The sequence below is a fragment of the Ammospiza nelsoni genome, chromosome 8 (assembly GCF_027579445.1).
Source record: "Ammospiza nelsoni isolate bAmmNel1 chromosome 8, bAmmNel1.pri, whole genome shotgun sequence".
Lineage (NCBI taxonomy): Eukaryota > Metazoa > Chordata > Aves > Passeriformes > Passerellidae > Ammospiza > Ammospiza nelsoni.
Window position 1 is genome coordinate 4,690,550 of NC_080640.1, and position 24,711 is coordinate 4,715,260.

The following is a 24,711-nucleotide window of genomic DNA, read 5'->3' on the forward strand; positions in this document are numbered from 1 at the left end:
GGAGAAGAATTATTAAAAGGCATTTTGATGAGTTTCATGGAGCACATGCTCTGCGTTTTTCAGAGCACCATGGACAAAGAGAAGCCAAGAGGGACAAGCTGGAGGCTGGGAAACACCAGGCCAATGAATCACTTAAATCCTACTTGCCTACACACAGCCTGTCTTCCTAATTGGGTTTTTTTATCTGTTGGAAACAACTAGACACCCCTCTTGTTCAAGCAGAGCAGGACAACTGTGGTTGTATATTTATGTATATATTAATATATAATATATAATATATAATATATAATATATAATATATAATATATAATATATAATATATAATATATAATATATAATATATAATATACAATATATATTTTATATTTTATATATTATATTGTACATTGTATATTATATGTTATATATTATATATTATATATTATATATTGTATATAGTATATTATGTATATTGTATATTGTATATTATGTATATTATATACAAGCACTATATACACACACAACCACATATTTATATAAATATATGGCAGAATTTTATATATATATATAAATATAAGGGCAGAATTGTCCCTGGTTGAGCTGCCAGAGGCTCAGGGCCAAGTCCTGTGCTGGGATCACTCCAGTGGAGCAGAGATTTTGGGCCAGCATTTACCCCCTTGAAGGGCAGGCTGCAGCCTCTCCCACAGCTGTCTGGAAAGGAATGTACCAGGAGGGAAAGCAAGTCAATTAGTGAAATTAAATTGGAAACAACCCTGTGCAGTCCTGGGGCACTTTTGGACAGCTGGTTATTTCACTGAGGATGGTGGATACCAAACAGGGGAAGGGAAGAGTTGAACAAAGGGGAGGTGCCAGCACATTTCAGCCAGGAGGACAAGGAGGTTGCCCTCACATTTTGGGGCAGGTCCTTCACCACAGCGCAGGATGGTGGCAATCAGCATTTCACAGGGGCCTTAGGATCCAGAGCAACCCCGCTTTGAATGCAGCAGTTAACATTTCTGCAGTTATTTCTGCAATTTTTCCAAGGTACCCAGATGTTAAGGAATTGCAACAACTAAAAAATCCCCTCTTGTTTTTAGCAATGCATCTGTGGATTTCCACACACCTGGACCAGTATAAGATAGGCACCGAAGACTCAACATAAAAGACAGGAGGGGAAAAATAGAAAGAAAAGGCTAATGCAAAAACTATGGAGTTCTAGCTCTTCATCCCTGTGTCTGTAATTCTGTTTTCAGATGTCCTCCATGGGGTTCAAAGCTCGGTCTAATCCTATTTTGCATATTCTATTAGACACAGGGACCATGGAAGAAGCCCCATGGTATATCCAATTTCCCAAGAAGCCAGAAGATATTGTGTTGGAACAGAGAGAACAGGGGATCTGTAAGATGCAGAAATGATTTTGAGAAAATAGGCAGATTACTTGGAAGAAGCAAGGTTGAAAAATACATCTGGGGAAATCTAATTAGGAGGGAAAAAAGTAATCAAAGTAATTTTTCACTTCCTAGAAAGCAATGGGAGATGTCTGTTGGGTAGGAGCAAAGTTATCTTAATTTTTACTCTTCTGTGAATAGAAAAATACCAAACTTAAATGTCTCAGACTTCACACAGATGAAATTCCCACAGAACTGCCCATCCTGTTAATTCAGTTCAGGACTGCAGGCATCTCCAAAGGCACAACTGTACTGACAGCTGCACCTGCTAAGGATGACAGTGACAGTAAGAAGGGAGGAAAATAAAAAGAAAGAATTTAGATACAAAGGAAGAAGGAGAGATAAATAACCTGGTTAATTTTGTGCATTTCATTTACACAATCCCCTCCAGCTACTTTTTCCTTTGTTTGTGAGCCTGAGATGCTACACATCTGAATCGATTTTGAAGTTAAAAAATAAGGAAATAAAGAGCTGCACAATCAGTGTTTTGACAAGATTCCTTTTAACTCCAAACTCGTTTTCAGAGGCTAACAAAGCAAAGCCTTAGTGCTCAAAACCCACTTGCCTGATCTGAAAAGCAGTTCTACATTCCCCACCTCATCCAGCACGACTGTTAAAATATTTAATACTGTATTTGTCATGCAGACAAAAAAAAGACCAAGTCATATTTACTAAGGAGCGAACATTCTTTTTGGAGTTACTGAACCTGCCAATTTTTGATGGCAAGAACAAAGAATGAAGCAAATCCAAAAGTATTTCTGGACCAACTTTAGAGATCTTGTCTGACCTATGCAGAGGACGTAAGGAATGTTTTTGCTGACTCCAACTGCCATGTCCTTCCCATACAAAAATATTGTTTTGATTGGTAATTGATGGGAGTCAGTGCAGCAGAACTGTGCATTCTCTCAGAGCATGGGTGCCACTGCTTGCAGTGTGCTCACAGCTCCCTGTGCTCCTTCCTGACTGCACTCCCAGCCCAGCTGAGCCCCTGAGCATCTCTGGAGCCTGGAGCACCCAGGGGCTTGTGAACAAACCCAGAGTTCTGCCAAACCAGCACATCAGCCCCCACATGCAATGTGCTCTCTGCACCTGCACATCTGGGAATGGATTCACAGCCTCCCCTCTAAAATCTCCCTCTGATTTTTCCAACAGACAGTGGCAGCCTGCCTGTGCCAGCCATTTCAATTACAAGAGCTTATCAAAAATCCATCCCACCTCTAAACACCCCTACAATTTTGCCATAATTTCCCATTTTATTCCGTGCTCTGCCCAACGTCTGTCACAGCCCATGGTGCAAACAGGAGCATTTCAGGGACTTAAGGACTCCCTCCATAAGAGAAAGATGTGTGGGTTACATTACACAAATGTAGGTTACATTACACATATGTAGTATCAATTGCAAAAGGAGAAAAAAACAACAACAAAAACCAACCAACCAACCAAACCAAACTAATCCAAAACAAAAAAACAACCCAAATCTTGATCTTCTTTTCCAAGTAAACCTCAGAAAAGTGAAGCAAATGGATGCCCAATAAGTAGGAATAGTGGCATTTTGATGCCAAATTGTGGCCATTAGGAATACAGGTTTTCTGTTATAGACTTGGTAAAGAGAGTTAAAAACAACAAAACAAGTTAGGTTTGGGTTTTTTTAGTCTTTTTCTGTGCTGATAGACAGGTTTGCCAAAATCCAACTCTTCCCTGCTTCTGCTGCTGACATAGCTGTACCTTCTCTTTCTCATTAAGAAGGTTCTAAATGGTTCTCAGAACCATTTCCTGCTCCTAAACAGAATTTACTTCTTACTGATATTTATTTTGAGAGCTGGGGAGGAATCTTTCTTCCTGGAGTTCTTTATATCAGGTCCTTATCCCCACAGCCAGCTCTTAGAAAGGTGCACCTCATTTTGCATGGCTGTAGTAGTTTATCCTCTGAGGATGAACAGGGCAATAAACCACTGCAATAAATATCTTATTGGTATTTATTATTTATTATTATATAAATAATATTATTATTTATTTGTAATTATAAATAATAATCTTATTATTTATTATATAGATATCTTATTGATGTTTATGTTGCAATAAATAATTTTGTAATAAATAATTAATAATATTCATTTTGCAGTGGTTTATTAGGGCAATAAACCACTGCAATAAATATCTTATTTATATTTATTATTATTTATTATTATATAAATAATAATAAGTATTATACTTATTATAAATAATAATATTATTATATATATATTACTGATATTTATTTTGAGAGCTGGGGAGGAATCTTTCTCCCTGGAGTTCTTTATACCAAGTCCTTATCCTCACAGCCAGCCTTTAGGAAGGTGCACCTCATTTTGCATGGCTGTAGTAGTTCATCCTCTGTGAGGATGACAGGGCAATAAACCACTGCAAAGCACTCAAGGCTTTGTGGCTGACATACACAGCATATGGAATACACCTTGAAATTTCATGATACAAACAAAGCCAGTTTTAATCTCAGAGGAAAACTGGATTGGTCAGTGTGTTGGACCTGGTGAAGACAGACCTGCCAGCTCAGCTAATGCTGTCTGCTTCTTTTTTCTTTTTTTTTTTTTTTTTTTTTTTTTTTTGTGATATGAATGCATATTGCTCTAAACAAGATCCTGAGCAGAGCAGAGGCTCCTCTGGCCCCCTGAGAGTCCCCAGTGTTTCAGCCTTTTGGACAGCCACAGGCCAGAATGAGCAGCTGCCTGTTGATGCAAACCCTCACGCTGGAAAAACAGGTGATAATGAATTCCTGAAGCATATGCAAGCATTAAGCAACTACTCCATGAACTGTCAGCAGCTGTTTCAAGAGCCCTGCCCTGCCTGCCACAGGTATTTATTTAAAGCATGGTACCCACCCTGATATGAAACACATGCACAGACTTATGCACTGCCCTGAGTCCCTTATGGCTCCTGAACCAGCCCCTGCCTGCAATTTGTTTGGGAATTTCAAAGCTACCCCCTGTGAAGGGAAGCAAACAGAAAAGGAAGGACCTCGGGAGAAAGAGCAAGGTCTAATTTCCTTGTCATTTTATAGACAGATCCTTCAAGAGAAAGTCATGTAGCTGTCCTGGTTTCCAACACTTGTAATATTTTTCTAATAGGCATTCTGGTCACACAATTAGATAAATCCAGCCTCCATCCCAGTAGGCAGAACTCCCCCACATTCTCACCACAACTGAACCTCTTCAGGAATTTTCACTTACAATATGGTTTTATCACCTCAGCCTTGAAGGAATGTGGCACTGGGACATTTTCCCTCATTGGTCAGTTAGTGCCATCTATGTTTTTGGGATTACTTAGAAAGTTTCCACCTCTGCAGACCATCCATTGGCATTGTCTGATATAGTTTAGCTTTTCCCTGTGCTCTGCTGCTGTCTCAGCCATCCCTGCTTCCTCAGATACAGAAAAGAGAGGGACAGTGTGCAAGGAAGTTGGGAGGTTACAGAGGAAGCAGTGACATGACTAGATAAAGGGAAATCACCTGTTCTAAAATCCTAATTATCCTAAATTAACTGCACATCAAACTAGGAATTCAAACAGCAAAGTAAAAGCTCGTTAAAAAAAGAAAAAAAAAAGTCTTAATTTTAATAAAGCAGTTACTGCTAGGTTTAAAATAAAAATAAAAATAAATAAAACCAAAAAAGCAAGGCTCAACAAGTCCCAGCTCAGAAGAATTCACATCTGAAACAACTCCATGTCATTAGAAACACTGAATAACACGGTGATCAAAGGCACTGTCAGTGCAATTACTCTGTACAGGAGGATAAGAGGGAGGCCCAGACAACTAACTGTGAGTAATTGGGTTACTCCTTAGGCTTGTTTTTAAACACTGCACTACACCATGTGAATGCTGCAGGTCTCATTTAACTGGGTCACCAAAACTTGAGGCAAAACTCTCCTAACTTAAGGCTAGGAAGTGCAATTTGTATGCCTAACTTCAGGTGATGAGGTGAGAACACTGGGAAGCAAACCCACGCAGGTAAGGACAGGAATGTGGCCCAGCAGATGGAACAGCTCAGATCTCTGCTCCTCAGCTTTCAGGACCTCTCTGTCCTTACAAATAGGTATTTCCCCCCCCCCCTCCCCCCCCATAATCCACATTTAGAAGCAACATATATTTAAGATAAAGTAAAGAACAGAGTGAGTGACATGCCCTCCCAAAGTGCCCAGACAACGGGCACCTGCCTGGAAAATTGCAGCCCTCTCCAGCCCTGGGCTCCTGCCAAGCATTTCACGTAGTAATTCAAAGTAAATACCTTTCAGTGGGTAATCCTGCCACAGCCATATCTTGAGGTTCACTGAGGTCAAGGCTCTTAGGCTCAGTTAATGCCAGTGGTGATAGCTTTCCTTTGGCATCCTCGAGGGAGATTTCGTGCTCGGAATTCATCTTGCTTGGCTGATTTTCAGCAACAACATCACCTGCACATGCAGAATGCTCGCCCTGCTCCATCACAGGGAGGGCTGGAGAGTGATTTCTGTACAGGTGTGCCTCCTGCTCCTCAGTGCTGGTGTTTATAGCTAGGTTTCCCTCAGCAGTGACTAACATCCTTGCAGTACCAGTTTCAGGGATGTCTCCACTTTTTTCATTACCTGTCCTTGCTGAGCTTAACACTGTGTCACTGCTATCTTTCACCTCTCCCTCAGTCATGCTGCCAGACTTAAGTTTACAGTCAGATTGCAAGCAATCATCCTGGCTTACTTCAGTTTTTAAGTAATCTATTAACCCGTGCATGGTCACGTTCTTTTCTTGCTGCGCATCTTGAGAATTCCCCGATGTTTCCAAGCATTTCCTATTTACTGCTTCATCCTGTATCAACTGCATGTCACTCTGAGACCTAATGTCATGCACAGAACTGCTGTGAATGTTTGCCTCCTGATTTTCCTCAGGTGACACCCTGAAACTGTCTGGCAATTCTTCATGTCTGTAAGATCCTCCCGGGACGAGCGTTGGAGCTGCCATGTCAGAGCTGCTCTTGGCAACCTCTGCATCACCGTACTCACTTTCCCCCTGTTCATTTGGCTCAGGATCCTGGCACTGTGCAGCAGGAAGACTTACATCCTCTTCAGAGGGAGCTGGTTGTGCATTGCACTCTGTAATTAAGTTATTTCCCTCTGTAGCAGCAGCATCTTCTACGTCCCTGCCCTGCCCATCGCCGGCAGAGATAACAGCGCCGCTGGGTTGCTGCTGGCTCTCGGAACACGCAGGGAAGTTCTCAGCTGCTGCTGCTGCTGCCCCATCAAATGAAGCTGGTCCTTGCTTCTTTATCTCTAAGCTTATTAGTGATTCAGGATCAACGCCACCAGCACACACGCCCTCCTCTCTTTCCATCTCACTGCTCTCAGTGGGTTTGCCTGGCTTCCGCAGATTTTCCGCGGCTCGTTCGGCAGATGGAGCGCCATCCAAGCCAGGGACCACTTCTGAACAGCCAGAGGGCTGCCTGCTTTCCTCAGGGTCCTGGAGACTTGCTGGTGGCAGCTCTGCCCCTGTGTTTTCTTGTTGCAGAGATTTGCCCTGGGCAGCTTTGCAGGAAATCTCAGTAGGTAAAGGCAACTCTTGCCCCTCTGCTTCTGAGGTGCCCTCGGGAGCTCCTTCGCCCGCCTTGTTTGGTTCTGAAAAGTTCTCAGCACCACAGAGTTCTGCTGTGTCCTTGGCCACTGGGCTCTGCTTGAAGCCTGCATGGTTTTCAGTCAAAAGCTGGGGTAATTCAGCACTCAGTGTGCTGTGGACAGTTTTCTTAAAAATCTGGCTGATGTGCTCCCTGAAGTCTGGGATGCTGGAGCCAGTGTTCAGAGAGCTGGAAGTCAGAGCCTCATGCTCCGTTCCAGAGTTCTCTGCAGACTGCTCAGAAACACTTATGTCTGCCCTGGTTATGTTATTATTCTCTTTTGAAAGCTCTTCCATTTTTTCTGAATTCCCAGGTTTCTCTAAGATCTTGCCGTACTTGTCATCCACGCAGATATTGGTTGCAATTTCCTCATTACAGCCTCCTCGTAATGATGAAAGGCTCAGCAGCTTCCCCTCTGTAGTAGGGAGTGCTAACAGAGACTCTATTGAACTGTCACTTTGCTGTTCTTTGAAGTTTAGCTCACTTTTTGTTGTTTTGGATTTAATTGCAGAGATCTCTCTCTTCAGCTTCTCCGAATTGAAGTGTGATAAGTTTCCAGTTCTCTGCCCTACATTCAAAGTCTCTGACAGGGCAAATGTTTTGTCTCCATCACCCTGAAAACTTTGGTCTGGACACTCTTTTTCACTTACACACATATTCCCTGCAGAGCTGTTTTCTGAGTTTGCTGCTTTACCTGCGCTTACCCTGGGTGAGGGACCTAAGGGTGCTGACACCTGAGGACCTGGGGGACCCTGCAAATTAGAGTTACCTCCTGAGGTGTTTTGGGATGCTGCAACTTCCAGCTCATTATTTAGTGATCTCACCCCAGTATCCTTGTCCTTGTTATTTCCAGGTTGCTGGCTGGGATGGCTGAGTGCAGAAATTGTAAAGTCTGCTTGACAGTAACCAGGCTGCTCTGCTGCATTTTGAATGCAGCTGGATTTATGTGAGTTATCAGTGGGACTGTCCTCCCTGTGTGCCTGTAATGGTGAAGGAGATCCTTGTGCCCCTGGACTTGCATCAGGCTTTATATTGCTTGTTTCTGGGACAGAAGCACTGTCCTCACAACTCATCCCCATGTTTCCATCTTTCTGGATGATTTCCCCATCAGCAGTCAGAATATTTTCTGAGTTTTTTGCCATTAATGGCATTTTCCTTTGCATTTCTGGACGAGACATTTGGGGATCATTTTTCTCAGAATTATCAGAAGTATGTGCTATTTCCGTATCTCTTGGCAAAGCCTGTGATGTGTTAGTGGCACTTGCTGAATCCTGTGTCCCTGCAAGAGAGTTTACAGCAGCAGAGTTTTCAGCAGCATTATCCTCTCTCCTGCACACGCTGCCTGGCTGCTCATTCTTTTCAAGTCCTTCACAAAACGTGTCTCTCTGACATGCTGCTTCATGCTGCCTCGCTGAGATCAAAGAATTATCACCCTGCTCGGGCTTGCTGGAGTTGTGCTTACTGCAGCACTTCTCTCCTGCCTGCAGATGGGTTTTGTTTTGCTCCGCGCAATCTCGCAAATTACGCGCGGTCACACCAGCAGCGTCGTGCCCGTGTTTGCTCACGTCCTCAGCTCTGCTGTCATCCTTGTCCTGCTCTTTTGGGCTGTCAGAGCCACTCTGGGGCAGTGCTGGGCCTGGCACAGGAGATGGTTTCTCAGGGCTGTTTGAAATGTCCGGAGGTATTTGTGGTGTGTTGCTGTGATTGTCTGGGTCCGGCTGCTCGGGTTGTGGTGTCCTTCCCTTGTGCTGCTGATCACCTGCTCTGCTGGCAGCTCTCACCCTGCCCTGCTGCTCCTGCTGCTCCAGTTCTGTGTTTGAACTCCAGCCTCTGTCACCAGCAGCAGACAGTGACTGCTCTGCGTGCTCTGCTTGGGGAGGAGTTGCTGGAACACCTTCATTTTCCTGCCCCTCTGGGACACTGCTCTCCAGCACCTCTGAACAGCTGCTCGTGTCCCTCTCAGAGGGGCAGCTGTTTGCAGTGACATGGCTGTCACGCCTTTCCTCCATGTGAACGTGGTGATCAGTAAGTCCTGAAGTGCTGACTGCAGTTTTGGGGGGTTCCGAACCAGCCATCTGTGTATTTCTGTGACTTTCTGCAGCCAGCTGAGCTTGCACATCCGATTTACATTTACTTTTCTGAGCCAAATCTTCATCCTCCACAGAACTTGTCCCTGCAGTTTGGTGCTTCCCTTGTTGAACACCCTCATTCTGGTTTCCATCCCCATCACTGCTGTGTGCAGCTGCAGGTTCCTGCTCTGGATCTCTGTGAGGTGCCGTGGTGATGGGACTGTTCTGTTCTTTGGTTTCCTGTGAGGCCTCCTTGGTTTGTCCCATGGTCTCTGCCAACTCATTTAAGGCCTGGAGATCGAGTTTTAATTCAGGCATTTTTGCACTTTCTCCTGACTTGCTGGAGCTCTCAGGCTGTTCTTGACTCTCAGCTTTGTACTCAGATTCCAGCACAGCTTCTCTAGCAAAAGCCTTTTCCCAGGACTCATCCTGCTTACTCTGCTTGATATGATTGTTCCCAGGGTGTAGGAGCAGTGAACTGTGTGCACCATCTAAACAAACCTTTTCAGTCCTGTCACAGCCTGACTGCTCCCAGGGTTTGCCTTCTGCCTCAGTGTTAAGGCAATCAAAACTCCCTGGGCATTCCTCCCTTGCCAGCTGTGGGGAAGCCATGAGTTTGTTCTCCAGGCCATCTGGGGCAGCTGTTTTCTCCTTGCTCATTTGTTGTTCAGGTTCACGAGGCTGGGAATCCTCTTTGGGCAATTTAAAGTTATTGTCCAAATTCAGAGGCTTTCCCCCACCTTCTTCCCCCAGGTCACCTGTTGAAGGGTTTTTACAAAGATTGAATTTTTCAGGATTGTGTTCCAAGTGGGTATTTTCCATGTCCTGGTGGTGGCTACTAACAGAGCTCAATAGTTGTTTTCCTGCCCCACTTGAGCCCTCAGGTAATTCACTGATTTCCGACACTTGTGCATCCTCTGTTCTGATTCCATTTTTTCTTCCTGTTACATCCACCCCCGTTTCTTTTTGATACAGCTCTGTGGATCTGCTCAAAGAAGTACTTAATGCATATTCTTCCAGTAATAATCTTTTATCTACCACTGAATTTTCCTTGGTGGGACTGATAATGCTTTCTGTTTCAGAAAGTGTGGTGCTTTCTCTAGACACATAATCAGCTTTTATAATTTCATTGCTATTGGCTTCTTTTGGGCTTTCAGTTGTGACAGCTGATTTTTCTTCTTCCTGTCTCTCAAATGATAAAGGCACACTGAACTGCTCAGCACTAACAAGCTCATCCTCCTTTTGAAGCTCTCTTTGAAAAAGGGGTTTGTTTTTCTCAGAGGCTGTTTTCACTGCTTCACTCCTCACTGGATCTTGACAGCCATTTCCAGGCACATATTCCCTCGAAGGCTCTTCAGGCTTTGGTGCCAGGAAGAGATTTGGAGGGCTACAAGGACACTCTGACATTAAAGCACAGGGTTCTGATTGCTCCCTTTTGCTCCCAGATAGAGCTGGATTTGCCTCATTCCCTCTAGCTGTTGTTTCAGCCCCCATCTGTAGATTACAGATCTCACTGAAGCCCTGGGCGTTCACAATTGCTCCAAATTTTTCACCGTCTGGGCCTCCTGTTGCTGGATAATTTGGGATTAAGGTTTCCTTTTCCATTAGCAGACCCTCTCCACCATCTGTGTTCTGTCTACCTTGCTGCATTGCTGCCTGCAGCTGACCTACTTCCCAAACTCCCCTCTGCTGCTGCTCCTGAGCAGTAAAATAATCTCCTGCTGCTTCACCCCAGGGAAACGTGCTGCCATGTGGCTCCCTCCTGCCACCCAGCTGCTCATCCTGCTGGGGTGATCCTGATTCACCCAAACCCACTGCTGTGAGTGCAGGGCTGGGCTCCTGGGGCGTTCTGGGCTCGTTCTGGCTGGTTTTGGTGCAGGAGGCAGCAATATTGTCCACATGTGCTGATCCCTCTTCTTTGTCCTCCCCTGGGCCTGGTGGTGGCTGTGCTCTGTGGCAGCCTGATGAGGCGTGTGGTTTGTCACTGCTGCCTGTGACAGGTCCTTTGGCACAGTCTGTGGCAGGCAGGATGCTCTCCCTTGCTGCGGCAGAGTGCTTTAAGAAATCAGAGTCTGTTTGTCCTCCTTGCTCTTGCAAGGCAGTGCTCTGTCCCGTCCCTTCTGGAGACCCCAGGCTGGAATTTGGGCTGGAATTTGGGCTGGAGAGCTCTTCAGCACTGTGGCTACTGATGCTGCCAACAATGGAAACGTTTATTTGTTTCATGTCAATAAAGAAGCAAAAAAATAAGAAGCAAAGAATGAAAACCGTTTTGTGGCGCTGATGTTTCAAAGCCATGCAGTGCATGCACTGGGAAGCTGATAATCTGCTTTCAGCAGTTAAACCAGCAGATGAACAGTGATTTAAATGCTCATTACTCAGTGAAGTGTGTTCCCAGTGTTACCTGAGAGCCACCGTGCTCATGTCATGCATTTTAACCACTCCAGAATCTCAGGTAAGTGTGGGGAGAGGGGACACACATCTGACAGACTAAAGGAGCAACAGGGGAATAACAGGAAAAAAAAATAACACTGGGAAAACCCACAGCACCTCAAAGAAAGGCTTTATGTTTCTGCTTCCAAGAGACTGCTTTGGCAGAGCTACACAGTAAGTGCTGTTATCTGGCTGTGCTCGAGTGTGTGGCAGAAGATTAAGAGCCCATCTGCTGGATGTTTTCTCCAACTAATCAGCACAGTTGATTCTCACCAAAAGGTCAGAGGCTCACCCTGCCCAGTGTGGGATGCTGCCGTGCCACCATCCACACCCAAACGATGAGCTCATTTCATTGCAGTATTTGATTTCAGTGCATCCTAGCTATAACCCTTGGTGTGATCTCTTTCTCCACCCATTAAAGATATTATAGAAAAAAACAGAACCAGAGATGACCAACTGCAAGAAGGAAAAAGTTATTTTAAGTATTTTTCACTGTGTGGACCTCAGTTTTTTCCGCACTGAGGTTTGTAGGTGATGAAATAGGTTAACCTTGTTCTCTCACTCACCTTCCATGCCTGGGCATGGGAATGTGGACAGAAACATCTATTTCAGACTGGATGTGGGATTGTACAGAGGAGCAAGGGGCAGAGTTTACTTGACATGAAATAATGAATCCCAAGCAAAGCAGGACACAGAAAACACACTGCCAGGTATGTGCCAGGGCTCAGAGCTTTGCCACAGCTTAGCAGTGACAGGTTACATTTCAGAAATTCCCAGTCCTCTTTAGGCTGGAGCTAGAAAAGATGCTTAAAACACCTCCTGTACAGCCAAGCATAGACTGGATTTTCAGTAATCTCCAGAAATCTGAGAAGCCTCTCTCTGCTTCTCTGCCCAAGTTTTACACACAAAATACTTTGATGGAGAAGTGAGTCAGTGACCAGCTCTGGGGTAGGGACCAGAGATTAGGTTGGTGTTTATGCAATCACAGAACCTTGGGCTGTGCTGCCATGCACAAAATTCACTTCCAGCTGGGGCCAAGCCCCCTCCTTATTCTGAGAACTGCCCAACAAACCATTTCTTTAGGGACAGCTGACCTAAAGCTGAATATGAGTCTGTCTAAGGTCCTAAAAACCTTCTTCAGAGTCATTGCAGTGGAAAACAAAGTGGTCTTTAAAGAGCCATTGAAATTTACCTGTATTAAGGCTAAGCCTCAAATCTAAGGTAAAATACAACTTAAAATCCATATATAGTTAAAACAAGTTTCAGCAGTGCTTGGCATGGATTTGAACATTTAATTCATAGCACCAATACGTTTTATTTAAATGTTCAAAAAATGGTTTTGCTCAGAGGGATATTTCTTTCCCTAGCACACTGAAAACACTTATTCATATGAAATTTATGGGAATACCAGAGATGGCAACAGAATATTTGGTGTCTGCTGGGGCATGACAGGGCATGAGCAAACAGCAGGGAGATGCCAGGAGGTTTTCCCCAAGCAAGGAATACACTTTATTATTGACATTAATTTTGCACTCAGGGAAGCTTAATTAGAAGAGGGGGGACAGAAACCACAACACTGAACTGGGGAGGGGGTGGAGAAGTGGGAGTCAATTGTTATTCAGGATTTTTGCTGTGTTGCAGGTCTATCTTCTTACTGACTAAATTGCTCATTAGCTGTTTTGTGCCCAGGGTTCTTCACCCTGGAAGCCAGCTCCTGTCAGAGATCTGGTGATCAGGAGGAAAATAAAACTGGGTGGGGGTTGAGGGGGGAAAGCCACTCTACCCTCTGTGAAACTGAGCACTGGAAGAAGCAGAAAACACCATCCACAGTTATAATTGCTCCTTATCATTTATCTTTAATCTCTGATTGTTTCCTTATCATTAATCCCATCTGTCAACAGAGCTGGTAAATGCACAGTAATAAATCTGGGATGGAAATGTTGGTAACGTTCACTATATAGAGCATTCATCATCATATATTTGCTTTTTTCAGATTTCATCTGACTCAATTTTCTCTTAAGACTTTTACACACGACTTCTTTGTTACATTAGACTTCTGTTTGCAGCTATTAAATATGAAACAGTTCCAGACACGTCTGGAGTGGTTAAATATTCTTGATGACAATATCCAAACCCATGAACTGCCATACTGGTGTCAACCTTGTCAAGAGTTATAGTAATAAACTTGTGACTTAGCAGGTTCAAGGGAGATGGCAATCCTACCAACTAAGTTCAGCATAATGAATCAATCAAAACAATTTTTCTGGTATTCCAAAATGCTGAAAAGTTGTTCATTTTGCTGAGGAGCAGATGAAGGAATTGGGGCAAGTTTGTAATTAATGTATGCTGAAGAGAATTAAAATGAGAGTGCTGGCACAGGCTGTGACAGTGAGTTGAGCTGTCACTGTTAGAGTGGAGCAGCACAGATTCATCATCCTGCGGCTGCAGCTCGCTCAATGTTTTATTCAGAACGCAACAGAACTGAAAATCTGAGTTTTCATTCAGCAGGATTGGCCCAGGCTGACCTGTCTGGGACATCTCTGTTTATATTTCTCCCTCTGATGGAGCTAACAAGGAAAACTATTCAGGGAACATATCCTACATCTTCCTTTTCATTATTTGCAATCTTGCTTTTCTGTCTGCGAGGCGTGCTGGGGTTAGACAAACATCTGTTGGGAATGCCTTAAGCACAGCTGATCCTGCTTTGGGGCAGAAGGATGGACTGGATGACCCCTTAAGGTCACACCTAGTCCCATTATCTCCCACTCTTTTTAAAGGGAATAACACTACTGGGAAATTACACCACATGCTGAGGATAATTCCCCTGAGTAAAGCCCAATCTACATTAAATCAACAATTACTTTCAGGGAACATGTATTTTTAGACAACCCATTTAATACAATCAACATAAAGCTATGGCCCTAAAAGTTGGTATTTTTAAACACAGGAAAATAAAGTATGGTCTCTTCTGTGGGTAATCTGATCTAGCTCAATATTATTAAGGAGAAAATTAATTCCTATTTAAAAAAACATGCAAATGACAAAGTGTGGAAGAAACTTTGAGTTCCTCATAGTTCATGTAGAGTTTAGGGCAGAAAAAGTCATTTTGCTGTGAATAATTGCTGCATGTGATGGATGATGTGGAAAAAAGAGAAAATGCAGTCATTCAAAGACATAGGTGCATCTGAAACTTGAAATATGGGTGTCCCACTGCACTCAAGAGTTACCAAAGGGAACTTTTCCCTCAGCTTAGAAGTTAAGAATTTGCAATTTCAAGGCCCTAACATACTGAGCATATGAATATTTTCCTTCCAGTTACAGCATCAAATAACAACAAGTTAAATCTTTACATGCCTCAAACATTTGTTTTGCATAAACAATTATTGACAATTCGCTTGTTTGGAAGCACATTGCCAACTTAGCAATTAATTTTTTATAGCTGCAGTATACCTCTTCCACCCTCAGAAGATAATGTGGCAAGTCTGAATTTTCCTGGAAAAAATTAGGAGTCCTGCCCAGTTACTAAGCCTAGTTACTACATTGCCTGCTCTGTGTTTAGGGTGTGAAGCTATAAAGGATAATAAGAAATCCATGACTTTTGGTGCACACCCCATAAATAATTCCAGATTAAGAGCCATGCCCAGTCTATCAACCATTAACCCTTGAAGTCACAACTCCATCCACAGAAAAGACAAAGGGCCAGGAGATAAAACCAGCAGCAGCCAGACAAAATCTCTGGCATTTAGCATTTACTATCTGAGTGGGAGTGTGTGTGGAAAGGGGGTTTACAGATGCCCAGATATGATAAATGTACTGGATAAACAACAAGAAATGAAGAAATGAAGATATCAAGAAATGAAGACACCAGAAAATTGTAGAGTGTGTGTGGAAAGGGGGTTTACAGATGCCCAGATATGATAAATATACTGGATAAACAACGAGAAATGAAGATATCAAGAAATGAAGATACCAGAAAATTGTAGATAATTCAAAAATTCCATTTCTAATTCCTCTTCTCCCATTCTAAAACATGCAGTAGTTATTGAAAGGACAGGCAGCTCCCAACCCAGCCCCACTTGTGAGGGAAAAGCATCAAGTGCCCAAGGCTCTGGGTCCCAGAGGTCACACAGGGCTGCCATCCACGCTGGTGTCACTGTGAGCTGGGTGACTGCACTGCCAGGAGCTGAAATCTGAGCAGGAATTCAGAAAGCACCCAGGGGAACAAACGAACAGCCAGCTCTGCAACCACAGCACACGGAGAGCTGCCTCCCAAATGTTTCTGTTCTCTTTCCACCGACACATGAGAGATCAGTGCCTACATTTTGAGTTTACATTTGGACACAGTGTGCTGGAGCGCTTGAGTTAAGGAATCCTGCATTTTAATCTGTCCCTAAGAGGTACTGAAATTCAGTGAGGAACATGGAATTCATTGCCATATTCCCGTTCAAAAACAAAACAAAACAAGGCAAGTGACAGTTCTAGAGACAGGACAATTCACTTTTTGAACTTTTCAGTGTAAACAAGCACATGAGAAATCCATCACCGCTGAAGGGCTGCTAACAGCAGCCAGGCTCCCCCGCCCTCCCTGTGCATCTAAGCTTTCAGGAAAAAGTAGGAAGCAGGAATAATGATCTGTACAGTCCTCTGGGGAGCCATCCTCCCCTTCTCCCCCACCCCCAGTCACTTTTCACCTCCTTGTTCCATACACAGAATAAAAGGCAGGCCCTGCAGTATTTTATGTATGACCAAACGAAATTATTCTAACATGAAAGAGGTAAGCAAGCAGGGCTAGGCCTCCCATTCCATTCCAGGAGTGGCTCCTGGTCTCCATCGGAGATATCTGGAGTTCCAGCAGGAAGCAGGGCACTGACAGAGTGTCCCACAGGGTGTGTGGCAGCTTTGTCACCCCACAGAGGCTCTGTGGGTCCCACAGGATCTGTGTCCTGCACTCCGGCTGGGAGAGCAGCCAGGGTCATCCACAAAGAGTGCTGCACCCCCTGAACTGTTTCTGGGTGTGTTGTCTTTTAAATTGATGAGTTATATTTTAAATTGATGAGTTATCTTTTGAACTAATGAGTTACCTTTTGAATTGAGGAGTTATCTTTTAAATTGATGCATCTGCTTCTTCCTGGACCTGCTGAGAGAAGTGCCAGCTGGGGATCCTCCAGGCTGTGCGCCAGGAGAAGGGCATGGTTACACCTCTCGTGGACACCACTGCAAAGCCTGACCCTTCCTAACTGTCCTGGCTCTCCACCGTTTTTATTCCATGTGCAAAGTTCACAGATTAATTGTGTAGTAATTACTGATTCTGTGTATTAATTACTGATCTTATTTTCAGCACGCAGCACCAGCGAGTAACAGGTAAGAAAAAAATGGGGCTGAAACAATTACAAAGTTCGAGCCAGAGACATTTTGAGCTCCAAAGGACAAGCATTTAAAAGCAGCTTGTGAGGATTTGTGGAGGGCAGGAGGAAGGCACCCAGAGGAAAGGGAAACGTGGTAATTTTCCACGCAGAGATGCTCACACGCCCTGCAGGCTCTCAGGGTTCACTCCGGGGTGGAAAAGATGCGCTCAAAGCAGCACAGGGGAGCGGGTTAAAAATAAACAGCTGGAATGTGGAACTTCAAAGACTTTCCGTTCATTGTCTTTGTTTCTGTTTTGGCAAGGATGTAACTTAAAAGACACCCAGAGCAGGCATGTGCCAGCGCTCTCAGGAGTAAGGCTAAAGGACAAGTAATTGCCTGAGCTCCCGCCCATCCAGTAAATTTCCTGAAACAAGAATCCTGTGAATCCTTTCAAGCTGACTCATCCATGTAACATTTCATCTCCCACGAGTCAGAATTTTGCATGCTGCAGTGCAAAGCTCCTCCAGCCAGCTTGAATATCAATCTAAGTGTTCTAGGTACTCACATTTTGGGAAGGAGCCCCTACAGAACTGCCCTTCTGCCATTTTTGAACAATACATTTTTAAAATGCAAATTAGCTGCAGAATAGGATAAAGTTGCTATATTAATGTTAAAAAACAATAATAAAAAGCAAGACTGCACTTGCTGCAGGCAAGCCACATATATTCCAAGCCCAAGGTAAGAGTCTCCACTCTTACAGATCCACGTGGATTCTGGTACAAATGCTGTCTGATATTGTGAAGCTCCACAAACTCCACTATGCAGCAATGTTAGTTATGATAAATCTACTGTAAATATCAGCACTTAGCAGCACTCATCATTTCCTCTCTTTTTCCCCTTTTCCATAACCTGCATACTGATCAGAAGGGCAGAAAATTACTGTTTTGCTGTCACAAATCAGAATGCATAATTTTTTTAGATAGCTTCCTAATTTATCAAATAATTATGTTTTCTTCAGCAGGACAGCATGGTTACTCACAAACAATACAGTGATTATGCACAATACCATCAAGAGGAGCTAAAACTAGAGGATACATGTGGTATTTGTTAACTGAAATAACAAACAAACAAAATGCACATTAAAAATCTCACCCTGTCCAATTTTACATCATTATTCCAAAATTTTATTTTTTCCTAGATACTGGGAATGACATCTATGGCTTCTCTCATTAGAGGCACTCAAAGACAAGAGAAATTTATCCAAAAAAAAGGTGTTTAATGTGTAGACCTGGTGCTCAACAGTAGTGATTAAGCCATGCATCTCTAGGAAAGAAGTACAATCTCTCATCACTCTAAATTCATGCCTAAATACCTTTATCACTGTAAATTGACTTAGCAGTCTTAAGTCTTGCTCAGACTCCATTATTTTCAGTAGATAATTAAGATGTGCTAGTGGCAGTCAAAAGAAATAGAATTAATAGCAAAAATCCTCCTGTGTAAGAGCTCCACAGCACAGCCAAACTGTCCCTTCCAGAAAACAAGCTGCTCTTTTTTCCATAAATCCTTTTAGATTATGTCATGCGTCTGAATTTCCCTGAAATGTCCCCAGTGTGGTCTGTGATGATCTTATTTAATACCTAAATTAGGGCTTCAGCTGCCAGAAACTGTTGCAAATATCAATAATTTTAAAACAGACTGGAATAGAATAGAATAGAATGGAATAGAATAGAATAGAATAGAATAGAATAGAATAGAATAGAATGGAATGGAATGGAACGGAACGGAACGGAATGGAATGGAATAGAATAGAATAGAATAGAATAGAATAGAATAGAATAGAATAGAATAGAATGGAATGGAATGGAATAGAATAGAATAGAATAGAATAGAATAGAATAGAATAGAATAGAATAGAATAGAATAGAATAGAATAGAATAGAATGGAATAGAATAGAATAGAATGGAATAGAATATTGGAAGGGACCCACTATGACCCAACTGCCTGAGCCCTTCAGGGCTGACCAAGGGTTAAAACAAAGACTCTTCAGTGTTGCTCTGTCTCAGATGGGAGTTTATTAGTGCAAGCAAAAAGCATGGAAAGGTTGGGTCAAGGGTTACTACAACAGCTGGAGCCTGGTTTACAGCTCTGCAGTAAGGCAAGAAAATCAGTTTGGTGCTCAGTGAGCAGTCTGGTGATGTGAGGTTATTTTGAGGAGTGCATCATCATCATCATCATCATCACCATCATCCATCAGGATGACAGATCTCCCCTCCAGCTATCAACAGCATCAGGCTCCAATGCTTTTCCCAGGAGGAAATTTCATGTCTTACCCTGCAGGTGCTGCAGTGGATGGGGATGAGCTCTCCTCAGGCAGTGACACAGCAGCAGCGAGAGCATCTGAGGGGTCCCGACCTCCAGGCTTTGCTGTGCTCTTCTTCTCAGGGCTCCTTTTGAAATTGTGGCCATTACCAGGAGGTTGGCCCAGTTCTGAGTCTTGTGGAGTGTTCTAGAATGAAAAGAGAGAACAAATTAAACAGCTGCTGCTGTTTTGGCGAATACATAAACCAAAGGAGTGTTGTTATGCCCACAGACAGACAACATCTGTGGTGGATTTCCCTACTTTGATGGAACTTGCAGGTTCTAAAGACTTTTTTTTCTTAACAGCAGAAAAACAGAAGGAAATGGTTGGGCCAAAAATAATTACTAGGAAAAGAAGAGGGAGAGAAGAATGCAGCAATTGTTCTGAAGCAGCCAGGGCCTTTACTGACCCAAGGAGGGTATCATCTTCTCTTCCTCCAAGCCTGGCAAATGCTTCCTTGCTGAGCTGGTTTAAAATGAGAAAGGATGGAAACAAGAAAGGCTATAAACTTGGGCACTCATAATATCAGCAACATATTTGGAGTTAAGTTAGAGATGAAGCCAATAGCACTTGAATCCAAGTCCAGATTCCTTCCCTCCCACTTCAACAAAAGCTCAGAATGCCTCTGAATTGAAACAGAGGGTTTGATTCTTCACCAGGCTGCCCTTCTCTGATAACAGTGCCAGGAAATGCTGCAGTTTCTCTAGTGACAGCTAGAAATGCTATTCCACAACTATGGCTATGCTGCATCACCTCTTGTCACAGGGAAATAATTACCAGGCATCTCTATCCATGGAGAAATGCCTTACATGAGTGGATTTTTTGGTTTGTTTTTATTGCAAATTATTGGTTTTGCTGCAGAGAGGAAGAGAGTCCTGGGCAAGCACAGGGTTACATCAGTTAGTGAGTGGCACCTTCCTACTGAATTTTTTTTGGAAGAAGTATCTTTAGAACATGAAGAACTGGAAAAAGCTGTCCTGAACAGTAGCTGAGGATGCTCTTTGAGCATAGCAAAAGAACTGGAGCAATGGAGAGAAACAAGTGAAAAGCAAGAAAGTCTGAATGAAGGCCTTTATGAAATCCTCTGGCACATCAAGCAAGAGTTAAAAAGAAGGAAAGCTGCTTCACCACATCACCCTTAACATAAAGTCGCTGTGGTTTTAATTCTTAAATTAAAAAAAAAAAAAAACTGTGTTTTTAATTCTCAATTCTAGCTGTGAGAAGCCTAAGGCACACTTAACCTAAAGCCACATAAGTGTATTTACTGATGGCAGAGCCACTGCAGGGCAACACCAGAGTCTGAAAGCACAGTACACAATTCTATCTCATCTCTTGGGGTTTTCTTCACTCATTTTAATGTTTGTTTTGTCCTAGCAGCAGTCAGTAAATTGCAGAGAGCTGCTGTTGAGAGGATTACCCTGCTCTCTGTGAACACGGTGTGCTCCCACTCAGCCAAGAGCTGCCGGGGCTCTGAGCCAGCAATGAGACACCCAGTGGACAAGCACAGTGTAAGGAGCAACTGAGAAGGTCAGGGCACGCTGAAAACACAAAAATACTGCCTTTATACTTAAGACAAATTTGATTAACTCTCATATCCCCTGCCTCTCCCTGGAGGAGCCCCTTCACCACAGCTTTGTTCTCCTTTATCTCTCCGTGTTCCTCTGGGAGAGACCAAGGGCTCTTGGTTTCATGGTCATGAAGCACTTACCCAGCATGTGCTGACATCTGGCATTCAGAATATTTATATAAGTATGTATGTTGGCTGCAAACCCAGAGTATATGGCAAAAAAATACTAGAACATCAAGAATTATATGAGGAAATTTGTTTCCTTCAGCCAGGGTAGAAAAAAAATAGAGCTGAGTGAGCCTACAGGGCTCTGTTCTGATTTTGGCGCAGAGTTTTGGGCAGCCTTGATTTCGTTTGCATGAGAAATCTGCTTGGAGAGTTTATTTCAGTGTGCAGAGAGAAAGAGCAATGAAAAAAAATGTGTTATTAAATGAATTACCAGGAAAAAGCCCCAGTCAGTGGTTGGGTAAATTCCCACCCAGCCAGGTGAGGCAGCCGCAGTGCCATGCCCCTGCTCAGTCCTGTATCATGTCTCACCTTGGGAGGTACAGGTGGGCCAGATGCAGAGCTGGGCCACAAACAAATGCCTCACAGCAGCAGCCAAATTTAAAAATTTTAAAAAATCATTTTCAGGCCCCTTGCAGACAGAAGTGACCTCCTTTGCTTTCCCAGCAGGGCAGGCAGGGTCAGGAGAACCACACAGAGAACCCCAAGAAATTAGTCCAATTTATTAAATTGTCCAGATGCCTCCAGCAGTTGGCAAGAGCGGTGAGAACTAGTTATTCATTTTTTCTTCCTTTCTACTGCTGCCACCTCAGATTTTCTCAGCTGCTTTGGGTGCCAGGCAGGAGGAACACCTCACGTCTCTCCTGACATGAAGAGCTGCATGTTTTGTCTCCTTGTCTCCTTCTCTAAATTTAACATTTAACATTTTCCATAGATTGTTTGAGGTCAGGTGACTGGTGTTTTTTTTTTTGTTGTTGTTGTTGGGTTGATTAGTTTTGACTTTTTTTTTTTAAATAACTTTGTGCTTTCAGGGAACTAATGTTTAAGAAGTTGTGGTTCATCTCCAAATGATCCCCTAAGTGACTGACTTTGGCCACAGAAAAATCTGATTCTTGTTCTTGCAGTTCATTACCAAATTTAACATGTATTAAAACAATTTTAGCAGCACAGGCCCTGTTGGAGCAGAGGAGTCTGAACTGTGGACACTTCATTTCTTTCTGTTGGATGTTTGAGTGATCAAAAAGCTGCTCTAATACCTAGTAAGGTAAAAGTACACACATATGTTCAAAAGAAATTCAAAAGAGTATTTTAGCCATAATCTAAAATAAATCTTAATGGAGATATTTACATGCAAAATGAACTACTAATATGACAAGATATAGAAAATCTTTACAGATTGCTTTTCTGCATTTAATGTACTCATGTAATCATACAAAAGAATAGGCTTTGTGAATCTAAGCCAGACAGCAGAAAAACATAATTCGATTTTTTGATTAAATTTTTAAAATTTAAACTAGTTATGCAAATCAGGTGCTCAACAAGCTTTGCAAAGAAAGCTTTTTAATTTTTTAATTAACATGTGTGAAAACAATTATAAAGACTGTGTTTTGTTCACAAGTACCATCAGACAGCTGCAGTTAAATAAATTACTTTTGAGTTTCAATACATGCATCCTCTGAAGTGATTGACTACAGAAGCTTGCAGCTAAATTTGCTCTATATTTGTTTCAAGTGTAAAAGGATTCTCATTATAAAGAGTTACTTAACTGGAAGACTTAAATAATTATAATAAAAACCAGAACACAGAAGTTCTCAGCATTTTTAAGTCTAGGCTAATTAAAAAAAACCCAACAACAAACCAACCAGCTTTGTCACAGAGAACATACAAACAACAGGAGGAAAACTAAACAGCTCATACTTTTTCCCCCCTTTTTGGCAGCACAATATTTAAATGAATACAAGTGATTCTCCCGAAATATGCAATGTAATTTCCATTAAATCCTTCCAGAAACATTGGAGTCTGCAAGAACACAAAGTAAATCTACAGGATCACTTTATTTTCCCAATGACTTTGAACAGGATGCAAAAATAAGAAAAAAAAAAAAAAAAAGGAAGAAAACTCCATTAACGCTGCAGCCAAAAGGATTATGTGCACTGCTGCACTGGAGTTATCACAGCAGAAAGAAATGCCTTTATTGCTTCCTTTTCCAGCACTGCTGGAACCTGCCAGAGCTCTGAGGAGCTCAGAGTGATCTTTGAGGGGTTACATTGAATCTCCATTCCCTCCAACTCCCTCTGGTTTCATGGAGAGGAAGCTGGAGCAAGCCTTTACAAATCTCAGTCAATAAACCAGAAATTGCCTTTCCTTGTCCTCCATGTCTTCCATTACAAGTTGGGGGAGGGAGGTGTTTGAACAGGTTATTTTTACAAAAAGTCTGCTGCTAGAGGTTGTTCACATGGTTGGGAAATCAGAGTTTTAAAATGGTTCTTGAAACTTTTGAAGACAGAAAAGGATTTGTTGAAACCACATTTTCAGTCTTCTGGCTTTTGTTGTTCTGCAGGAACAGTAGCCAAGCTGTAAGTTAAGAGTTTTTTAAAACTTCATCTCTTTGGAGAGTCATTGTCTCCCCCTTGTTTGGAGAAGTGGTACCAAAACAAATAAGTAGACAGTGAGTGGATATTGCTCTAACAGCTGGAACTTTGCATTAAAACCAGTGAACACTGGTCAGCAAAACCAGTGAGCCATCACAGAAGAGTAACAAATTACTACCTAACACATTGAGCCAAGAATTACACTAAAACTCAGTTTTATCACCTTGCAAGCGAGCTAAATGTGATTTTAGCAAACAGCTTGGTGCATTGCTGCCCCTTTGTGAGAGCAGCTTGCAGGGGATGCCTGCCCTGACCTCTTCTTGCTTTTCTCCCCAAACACTGTGACTGCTCCATCAGTTGGGTGTAATTATGACATGATCAGATAGGAAGAGCAGACTCCATCCTTGAGGGAGTCTCTGTATAGGATTCTGCAATTACAGTAGATTTTTTCTTTAATCAGTAATGGTGTAATTTGCTGTTGCTTCTGGCGTGGTTTATTTGTCTCTCACGGGAGGAGAATTTTAAGTTCATACCTATTCTAATTAAAACCCTCAAAGGGGCAGGAATGCAAAAATTGGCATTGGCTTCTCATTTAATTCAATTTGCTTCTCACAAACACAAGAAGCAAAGTAAGTTGTGATATGGTAACAATGGTATTTAAAAAATTCTTACAGCTTTTGATTGCAAGCACCCATGACCTTCTCTTAGAGATAAAGGGCTGTTTTTCCTGCTGAGAAACATCTACTGAAATGACTCTGGCTGAGAACACAAAAATAAACACTGCTGTGTGTAGGGGTGGGTGTGTATGCTTATATATTCATAGTCACCACCTTATCCTTGATTTAGCTTTTTCCCCAGAACACACAACCTCCTCTCAGCCACAGCAGGAACAATTCAAACCTTCCGGCTTCAGTGCTTGTGTTTATGACTCTTCCAGTCCACTGAGGGCACCAAATTGTTTTCTTTAGATTCCTGTAATGTCAACATGGGTGTCTTCTCAACCCCCTGAGACTCCTGGCTGTGTTGGAGGAACATGCAGGGAGTTAATGATGCCTGGCTGTGGAACTCCTCCGTGGCTCTCCTTTATTTCACCTTCCCACCTGCCTGATGGGATCTGTGGTCAGCAAGCAAAGGAAAATTCAGAGTTAGCTTTGGATCTTCACAGTTGTTTTCCTTTGTCCCTTTCCTGGTGTTTGGGGAGTGCCTGGATTATTTTCTTAAGGATGGCAGGTGCATGAGATACAGCAGGGGAGAGAGAGAATAAAGGTGATGAATTTGGGAAGAAAAT

General features: G+C 42.8%; 1 protein-coding gene across 7 annotated transcripts in view; it reads right to left on the bottom strand.

Annotated features, from left to right (window-relative positions):
- The window catches only part of TACC2 (transforming acidic coiled-coil containing protein 2), a 128,244-nt gene that overhangs the window by 83,792 nt on the left and 19,741 nt on the right, over positions 1–24,711 (bottom strand). For all 7 annotated transcript variants that reach the window (XM_059476624.1, XM_059476622.1, XM_059476628.1 and 4 more), the window contains exons 4-5: positions 19,231–19,406; positions 5,705–11,314 (exon numbers count right to left, since the gene is read on the bottom strand). In XM_059476624.1, the coding sequence (XP_059332607.1) occupies positions 5,705–11,314; positions 19,231–19,406 (5,786 nt within the window). The remainder of the gene's footprint in view (positions 1–5,704; positions 11,315–19,230; positions 19,407–24,711) is intronic.